The sequence below is a fragment of the Trachypithecus francoisi genome, unplaced genomic scaffold (assembly GCF_009764315.1).
Source record: "Trachypithecus francoisi isolate TF-2019V2 unplaced genomic scaffold, Tfra_2.0 Lachesis_group16, whole genome shotgun sequence".
NCBI lineage: Eukaryota > Metazoa > Chordata > Mammalia > Primates > Cercopithecidae > Trachypithecus > Trachypithecus francoisi.
Genome location: NW_022681461.1, coordinates 97,404,068 through 97,413,786, shown reverse-complemented (window position 1 = coordinate 97,413,786; position 9,719 = coordinate 97,404,068). Strand labels below are relative to the sequence as shown.

The 9,719-nt window shown below is 55.5% G+C and overlaps 1 protein-coding gene across 2 annotated transcripts in view; it reads left to right on the top strand.

Moving 5' to 3' along the window:
- Nucleotides 1–209: 209 nt before the first annotated feature.
- Nucleotides 210–9,719, top strand: part of OLFM1 (olfactomedin 1) — a 47,335-nt gene continuing 37,825 nt past the window's right edge. For both annotated transcript variants that reach the window (XM_033238609.1, XM_033238610.1), the window contains exon 1: nt 210–769. In XM_033238609.1, the coding sequence (XP_033094500.1) occupies nt 674–769 (96 nt within the window). In that variant the 5' untranslated portion in view covers nt 210–673. The remainder of the gene's footprint in view (nt 770–9,719) is intronic.

The window sequence follows — 9,719 nt, the reverse complement described above, 5'->3', positions numbered from 1 at the left end:
CAAGACTTAACATCCCATCTCTCCCACCCCCAGTTGTCATTCCCCTTCCCCAATCTTCGGCCCACTCCCTGTCCAGGGGCCCAGGTCCCCAGCGCGGGCAACCCCTCCGTCCCCATTCCGGGACCTGGAGCCTGCGAGGGCTCAGGCCGGCCAGGATGGAGTTCTCTATCTCAGTTCGATTTCCCCCGCCTTTTTGATGTCACATCCTGTCCCAGCCTGCTTCCCCGCCGGCTGCCGCCCTCCCTCCTCCCCGGGAGAGAGCAAGGCGCGCGGGTCCCTCTGCGCCACCCCCGCCCCCGCCCCTTCCGAGCAAACTTTTGGCACCCGCCGCAGCCCAGCGAGCGCGTTCGTGCTCCGCAGGGCGCGCCTCTCTCCGCCAATGCCAGGCGCGCGGGGGAGCCATTAGGAGGCGAGGAGAGAGGAGGGCGCAGCTCCCGCCCAGCCCAGCCCTGCCCAGCCCTGCCCGGAGGCAGACGCGCCGGAACCGGGACGCGATAAATATGCAGAGCGGAGGCTTCGCACAGCAGAGCCCGCGCGCCGCCCGCTCCGGGTGCTGAATCCAGGCGCCGGGACACGAGCCAGGCGCCGCCGCCGGAGCCCGCGGAGCCGGGGCCAGAGCCGGAGCGCGTCCGCGTCCACGCAGCCGCCGGCCGGCCAGCACCCAGGGCCCTGCATGCCAGGTCGTTGGAGGTGGCAGCGAGACATGCACCCGGCCCGGAAGCTCCTCAGCCTCCTCTTCCTCATCCTGATGGGCACTGAACTCACTCAAGTACGTGCATCCAACGCCATTTTCCTCCCTGCCAGGCGACTGGCCCGGCCCCCCCCGGGAGCCCCACAAAGTCCGGGAACGGCTCCGGCTCCACGCCGCCCCGCGCCCCTGTCCTGGGCGCCCGAAGCGCCGGGGTTGGGTAGAGGCCAGGGTGCTGGGCCGGACCTGGGTGGGAGGGAGGGGTGCAGGCTGACCCGAGACGATGCTCCTCCAGTCCTGGCCCAGCAGGGCTGACAGCTGCCCCCTTTTTCCTAGGACTCCGCTGCCCCCTGCTCCCTGCTGAGAAGTTCGAAGGGCAGCACGAGGGGGTCTTTGGCTGCTATTGTCATCTGGAGGGGGAAGAATGAGAACCGGATAGCCAAGTCCCCAGGCATTTTTGGAGGTGGCAGGACCTTAGTCCTACCCCCAACACACACCCCTGAGTGGCACATCCTCCCTTTGGGCATAACGCTGCCCTTGGGGGCTCGGGAAAGAGGCGATGGGGATTGTGCCGCTGAGACTGGGAAGGGCAGCCAGCGTACCGGCCAGCTGGGTGCATTGTTGGCTTAATGTGTAGGGCTTGGGGGGCTGTGGCCACATGCCTGGCAGGAGGTGAGTGAAGAGCCCTGTGGTGTGCTGGTGTGGGGATCCTGGGCATTTCTAACGGGCTCGTTGTCCCCTGAACAATGTATCAATAGAGAAAGGTCTCTGCTTGGTATTCTCCATTTTAAAGATGCATCTTGGAGCTGGCAAGTCTTGGGGGAGGAGAAGGGCTGTCTGTGAGCGCCGAACTGGGAGGGCTGCTTTGGCACCATGGTGCTGGGAAGAGCCTGCCAGCCTCCGGAGCCGGGCTACTTGGGAGTGACATTAAAATGCCCTTTCAATGATACCACTGTGCCATGCTCTGAACCGGGAGACTCTGGCCCTTTGGAGTGGCAAGACCAGGAAGTGATGGGCAGCTAGCACCTTGGCCCCAAGCCCCAGCTGCACCTGACCCTCCTTTCCTTCCTCCCTGCCTCCCTCTCCCTCAGAATAAAAGAGGAAACAAAGGAGAGGAGATGGGAGGGCCAGAGAGTGAGAGGAAGACCACAGGAGAGAAGATACTGAATGAGCTTCCCTTGTTTTGCCTGGAAGCCCTCACTGGCTCCCTGGCTCTGCCCAGAACGTGCAGTCCAAATCCCAATCCAGCTGTGGGGTTACGTCGTCCCGTTTACCCTCAGAGTCCCTCTCCTGGTGCTGCCCAGATGATCGGCCAGTCCCCCCTGGAGAGGTTCTGTGTGGCCTCTAGGAGAGAAGTTTTCTTGGCCACAGGAAGGCCTGGTGGAGGGGTGGTGGTTGTGCACTGTGGCTGGACAGGTGCATTCATTCACGTGCACACACACACACACACACGCACACAGAGGGGAGCAGATACCTGCAGAGAAGAGCAGCCAGGTCCCGATTGGTGGCAAAAGCTGCCCTAAAAAGGGCTGTGCCTGTGTCTTATCAAGACACCTTGGCAAAGAGATGGCTGGTTCTGGGTGGTCCTGGACAAGGCCACACCCAAGGGCCCTCCAAGCCTTAGTGGCACCCTTAAGCCTCCATGCCCAGGCCAAAAGATGCTTTTTCTCTGTAAGTTCTCCTCTTTGTGTCTTTTTAAAGATTCCCTGTTCTGGGGAGAAACTTTTGGTTCAACTTCAATTAGAAGCTTTATCTCAGTGGTGAAAGTATTTGTCCATCCACACAAAGGGTCCTGGACATCCGAATCCCAGCCAGCCCCTGTGCACACCCCTGTATCCTCAGACCTTAGTGTCAGGGCCCAGCCAGCCACCTTCAGGACCCTGGTCAGCTCCGCCAGCCGGCAGCCTCCCGGGTCAGGAAGGGAAGTGCTCTTGTTTTCTTTGCTGGCCTGGGAGGTGCCTTTCTCTGAAGCTGAGCCACAGGCTGTCTCAGGGGAATGTGTCCCTCGACTCAGCCAGGAGGCACGTCCCACCCTCATGGTACAACTCTAACTTCCCTGGGCTGGCTTCTGATAATTGTGCTTTCGGAATCTTGCATTGGAGGCCAATTATCCCTAATGTGGTGGGATTTTGGAGAAAAGGCTCAGCAGGTGAAATCATTTCGAGTCTCTGAAGGGGGTGGAGAGTGGCTGGCTCAGCATCAGCACCTGAGAGCCTGGCTACCCTGGCCCCCGCCTGGGTGGGCCCCACTGGGGTTATGCCAGGTGACTTTCATCTTTGACCTCTAAGGTGGCACCTGGGGTCGGGAGTGGGTGTGGGTGCAGGACCAGCCTGCTCTGATTCCAAGAGCTACTTGGGGACATCCATCCCCAAGCATCTTACTTTCTTGATTCCAAAGTTGTGCGTTGTGGGTTCCTTGAGCAATGCTGTTCACATTTGTGAGTGAGTGAAGAAACGTGTCTGGGCTTCAGGAAAGGGTGCTAGAGCTGCCTGGTGTCTGCCTCCTGCTTCCACTGTAGGTAAATTGCTCCCCACAGCCCCATCCTTGCTTTTAACTCCGCCCAAGGGATGGACATGCGATTCTAGGGCTACTGTGCTTCTAAATGAGCATACGTCGACATGAGAAGATGTCAGAAATGCCTGGATCCTACCTGCACTTAATACATGCTGCCTGGAGGATTCAGGCAGGCAGGCAGGGGGAGTGGAGCACATGGCTGGGCCATCTGTTCTCCCGACAGCTTGCTTACGATGAGACACTCCATCAAACGCCAACCGTTGATGGATGGCCTACGACATGCAAGGCTGTGGGGCCAGGTGAACTTTGTCCTCAGACAGAAAGGCAGTTTACATGGTCTTGCTCTGTGGTTTTCAATAAAAGGCTGGTATTTCATGCTCTTAAAGAAGGAGGGTAAAGTGGCATCGTACTGAGCTTCCCGGGCAGGGTATCGAGGCGTTGATCTCTGGGCCTTGGGGAAGGTGGGGCAGGGCAGGGGCTCCCTGGGCTCCCACCTCCACACCCCCCAAGCTTCCTTTCAGAGTGAAGCATGTTTTTTGTACGTAATAGGGTAAAAGGGGCTGGGAGTCTTTGTAGCAACAACCTTGGACCCAGATGGCCTCACTCTCACCCCGATCCCACCAGACATTGGCTACGTGACCTTGAGAAAGTCCCTTTTACCCCCCTGAGCCTGACCTTCCTTGTTTCACAAGGAGGATTAAACAAGATGATTCTCGAGTAAGATCCCTTCCTGCTACAGACCCCCAACCCCATTCTTTCATTGGCTTACTCATCTTCTCCTTAAACAAGCCTTTCCTGAATACCAGCTGGTTGGATTTAACTCGGTCAATTCCGAGCTTGCAATGGTGAGTGAGCCAAACCCTTGCCGCTTGGCACCTGGGGCTGGCATGCTTTGAGGAAAGACCCCAGGCTCTGCCATAATCATGTGTTTCAGTGGCACAAGAAGTGTCTGCGCCAAGTGCTCTGGGTGGGAGTTGGGGAGTGAGTTGTTTTGGGAGCCGGAGGAAGCTCTGGAGAAGGAGGATGTTTGATCTGGGTCCAAGGTTGCACCTGGGTCCACTAGTGAGCCCGGGAAAAGAAGAAGAGGACAGAGGCCGGGTGTGGAGGCTCACATCTTTAATGCCAGCACGTTGATCACTTGAGATCAGGAGTTCAAAACCAGCCTGGCCAACATGATGAAACCCCATCTCTACTAAAAATACAAAAAATTAGCTGGGTGTGGTGGCGGACGCCAATAATCCCAGCTACTTAGGAGACTGAGGGAGGAGACTTGCTTGAACCCCGGAGGCGGTGGTTGCAGTGAACCGAGATTACACCACTGCACTCCAGCTTGGGCAACAGCACGAGGCTCTGTCTGAAGAAGAAGATGATGACGAAGAAGAAGAAGGAGAAGACAGAAACGGCTGCAGACAGAGGTTGTAGCAGGAAGAAGGGCCTGGAAACCCTGACTCTTGCATCCAATGCTCAATCCATGTGGGTTGAGGGTATTTGAAGTGTTTGAAGATGGAAACGGAACTCTCCTCATTAGCCATGCATCCCCAGGCTGGGCCTGGCCTTTCCTACAACATGACGCCCCTGGATGCCCCCGGTGGAGTTCAAGCTGTCAGTGAACACAGAACAGGCTTGAGTGGCAACCGTCACTGTGACTGTCTTCAGGCTTTATTGAGTGGCTACTGTATGCTGGGTCTCAGAGTTGGGCCAGCTGTTTGCCGGTCTAGGTGCCTGCATTGAGAAGTGGGCAGACCCTGGACTGCACGTGGGGAGTCACGAGTTGGTGTGAACAGGGCAGGTGAGAAGACCAGGGAGGCGATGCTGACTTAGCCTTTCAGAACCCCAGTGAGGCCCATCCCTCTGAGTCTGTACCTCATCCCCCCGTTTAGCTCATTCTAGAGCTGAAGACCTCACTTCACTCCCCTGAGCAAATCAAACAAGTAGAAACGGCTAACCGCTTTTTCTGCTGAAACCTAAGCTTGGACCAGGTGGTCCGGATGACCTGTCTTGTCCCCCTGCCAGGCCCTCCCCTCCAGCTTCTCTGCCCCCCTCTGTCCTAGACATGCTGGGAGGATACAGTGTTTGTAGAAGGGGGTGGAGTGCAGGGCAGAGGGAAGAGTTCAGGTGGAATTGGCTCTTTTCCTAAACTAATTCTTTCAGAATATGTGGAATTCATTCAGTCTTTGCATCGAAGTTGGCCGTGGCCTCCGGGGCTGGCGACGCTTCTGGTCACACAGAGGGAGCGAGGCATGCTCCCCTTTCCCATTCCTGGGCTGCCTCCCTCGGTGGATAGGCTCCTGACATCAGGGGCGCTAAGCTGTCAATCCTGCCCATGAGGCAGCTGCTCCATCTCCTAAAGTAATTTGCTTCTCATTCCACTGACTTCAACCTTCCCCAATCAGAAGAAAGGTAATTTCCTGCCTTGGGTTGTATTTATTACTAAAGTTATCAGGCCCTGTAATCAGTATTAACATCACCGTGTAAAGTAATACAAAACTAATTACTAGCTAAACTGAATTAGATACATGGCAACCACTAACCGGACTGACGGGGCAAGCAGCCAATTTTTAGCTCTGAAAGATGCATCCTGGATGCCCCGCACGCTCGGAAACCTTAGCGCTGTCCCGACTGGCACCGCAGGGCGACTGAGGGGAGGGGAAGAGAGATCAGAAAGTAAAAATGCACACCTCTGAGGTTTGTAGATTATTAAAATAATAATCTAAATATTATAAATAATAACAATAATAAATAATATGCTATATAAGATAAATAATATAAGAAATTGGAGCCCGCCCAGAGTTAAAGCCCCAGGAATCCCACCAGTGGCGAGGACTGATACCGCGTGTTAGGAGTAAACTTTATCACGTTGGGGCAGTCCCAGCAATCCTGCGCAGTTGTCCTCATTCTTGACCTGAGGACTCACAGGTGTGGGGAAGTAAAGCCGCCTGCCCAGCCACCCAGCACATAAGTGATGGCCCCAGATGGAGCTCTAGGTCTGTCTGATGCCTGAGAAACCTGAGTTCTGGTGTTTGCTAAGACAGAAAGAAAATGCAAAGTCGAAAAACAGCGCAGTGTCACCGAGCACCAGTGTAAAGGAAGTGCCAGTGCTGCCGCCCGGTCGCCAACCTCTGTGGAATGCACCGCAGAGCCCATCAGCTGTGCCTTTCCGACTGTGTGGATATGTGCGCTGCTGGCTGCTGACCTTGAAAATGGGCTTTTGAAGGAGAAAGCAGGGCAAGAAGGAGGGGATCCGCTTGTGGTTTCCTTGCAACCCCTGAGGATCAAAGACCCCAGCAGCCCCGTCCACCCCAGCAGGCCTGTCCACTCCTTGGAGACGAGAGTGCATCTAGGAGTGCCTGCTTGACCGCCTCAGTTCTCTGGGGCATAAGGTTAGGGGTTACATAGGCAGCCCTGTGCCCCTCAAATGTCCCAGCATGTGTATGACAACTTGAGATCCAAGAAGTAAGAATTAGGGGCCAGGCACAGTGGCTCATGCCTGTAATCCCAGCACTTCCGGAGGCCGAGGTGGGTGGATCACTTGAGGTTAGGAGTTCGAGACCAAGAAGTAAGAAATAGGACCTACAGGTCCTGAGATAAGGTGGCCTCTGGATGAGGCTGTAAACTGCCCGACATGCCCGCGGGTCTGGTGACACCCTTTGTTGCACTTGGCATGCTTTGTACAAGGTGGCTGGAGGGGCCGCCATGGAGAGAATCTGCCGCGTTTGCACTGACCCGTCCTCGTGTGTGGCTGCTCACCTGGAGAAGGTTTCCTGTCCCTGCTTCTTCTGTGCTCACATCAAAGCTCACGCCCCTGCCTGGGCTCCAGCTGGTGATGGCAGCTGCAGTGTTTAGATGTGCCTTAGCCGACCTGCTTGCCCCAAGAAGACATACCGGCAGCAGGGATCTGGCCAGTATATTTCTTATGCACAGTTCAATGACAGTTAAAATCTGATTGGAGAGTGTGTAGCCATGAAGAGTTGAGATGGAAGAGTGTAAGGGGGAGATGGGAATGAGGCCGGCTCCCCAGCCCTTGTCCACATTCAGATCAGCAGTTCACAGCCTCGCTTTGGGCTGTCCCTAAAGTGGTTCCATTCCATCTAGTGGTTTTAGGTATACAAGTTGTCCTTGGGGAGTTTAAACCCTGCCGCAGGGATTTCCTTACCATACAAAATGGCTCTCCTGAGTGGTGCTGAAAAGAAAGTCTCCCCCACTTGCTTCTGCTGATGCTTCGTGGGCCTGAGAGCCAAAGAAAGAACATCAGTGTATCGTAAATAACTTGACTCTATGACTGAAGGGTGTGGTTTGTAGACAGTGCAGCCGGACTCAGAAATGGGGAGCCAGCCATTTGCCAACAATTTGGCTGTCAGCTTGAGTCCTTGAGCCCCTGCCCAGCCCCCTTCCTAGCCCCCAATATGCACACACAGGTTTCTGTTCCCAGGCCACTTAGCCTCAGCCACTTGTCCCCCAGATGCACAGACTGAGGCAGCTGTGAGAGGCAGCAGGTGAGGGGCATTGACAGATGCAGGGATGCTTTGTTCCATCAGCAGTACAAAGGATGATGAAACAGGAGATTCCCCCAGGGGCTGCAGCAGTCTTGGGGAGAGGTGGCTAAGAAAGTTTCCGAGGCCAAATCCAGGCTCCACAGTCTCTGACAGCAGTGCCCGGGAGCCTCCTGTGCAGAGGCTGGGTGTCATCTGGATGCAAAGAACTTTGCTTGGAATCTGGCAGTACCAAATCCTTGGCTGTAAGCAAATGGTGCCACCTGGGGCATTTTCCACATTCCCAGCTGGACCCTGGGACTGACTCTTTGATGTTTCTCATCACGATGTCACCTTTGAATTCATGTCAGGATCAGTGACTGAGTCCATAGAAACTAGGCTGCCTTTCCCAATTAGTTACGGTGAGAGTTTCCTCACCTGCGAAGTAGGAAATGATCATGTTTGTGGGGTCCCTGAAAAATGTGCATTCAGCCCAGAGGGTGATGTGTCTGCTGAATTATCTTGTCCCTGTTCTTCAAAGTACCACTCCCAGAATTGGCCTCTTTTCTATTCGGCAACTAAGGGAATACACGGCTTTGACTTCCCATGGCCTGGCTGTGGCCAGGCTGAGACGATATCCATGAAAGAGGTGTGGAACCTGCCAGGGAGAGCGCAGAGGGTGCAGGAGGGGTCTGGGGAAACAGGGGCCATGGATAAGTCAGCTCTCTGGATGGACAAGGAACTAGGACTGAAAAGCTGGACACGAGGCCGACTGCTGAATGGAAGAAACGTCCTCCAGCGACAGTCAAGGGTCTGTGGAGTGCTCTCCCCAGGGAAAGTGGCTCCCCATCACTGTCACTGGGGGACTTGAACAGCTGACACGGAGGGAAAAGGAGGACGATGCCTCGGAGGAAGCTGAATCTCCTGGGTCAGCAGCTCAGGCCAGCTGTGCTCACAAACCCCAAGCACAGTGGCTCCTGATGGCAACGGCGTGCATAGGGCACAGGCTACCTGGGGGCACCTCTGGCTCACATGTCCTCTCATTCAAGGGTCCTGGGCGAGGGAGGGGCCCTCTCTGGGCCTGTTTCCCTCGACAGAGGCAGAGAGCCAGGGCGTGGCTGAGACATTTGACTCTGAAAGCTGCTCAGTTGTGACCCTTAGCCATTCTGCCCCCCCTAGCCAAAGCTGCAGGTCACACAGCCACGCCTGATGCAGGTGGTGTTTGGGAGACTGTTGGCTTGTGGGAGGTGCTGCCAGGCACAGGGAGCCGGGCCAGGATGGAAATCCTCTCCAGGGAAGGGGGTGAGGAGCAGTTACACCTCCACCCATGTGTGAACCCAGAGGCCTAGGAGGAGGGGAGTACGGGGGACACTTGGCTCAGAAGACCCATGCTAGTCTTCTGTGGCTGCCAAGAGGGAGTGCTCAGGGGACCCGTGGTTCCTCCCCTGCTGCCTGGCTTGAGGCCAGGTCCTTTCCTTGCTCTAGGAATGTTCCAGCACAGAAAGGGAATGGAAAAGGTACATACAGCGTAGAAAAAGTAGGGGTGGCTCCATGTGGGACCCCTCTGTGTCTTTCCTCTCTCTCTCTCTCTCTCTCTCTCTGTCTCTCTCTCTCTTCTCTCTCTCTGTCTCTCCTCTCTCCGTCTGTCTCTTTTCTCTCCCTCACCTCTCTGTCTCTATTATCTCTCCTCTCTCTTCTCTCTCCTCTCTCTCTGTCTCTGTCTCTCTCTCTCTCTCCTCTCTCTCTCTCTCTCCTCTCTCTCTCTCTCTCTTCTCTCTCCTCTCTCTCTCTCTCTCTCTTCTCTCTCTCTCTCTCTCTTCTCTCTCTCTCTCTCTGTCTCTCTCTCCATTTCTTTGTCTTCCTGTCTTCTCTCTGTCTTTGTCTCTCTCTTCTTCTTCCCTTCTCCCTCCCTTTCTTCCTCCCCTCCCCTTGTTTCCCTTCAAGGTATTTGCCAATAGCCTGAGGACAGTATGCGCATTTTTAAACAGCAACTAGGCGTCCAAACTTTGTCCCTTGAGGGCATCCTTTGCCAAGGAGCATCGGGAAGT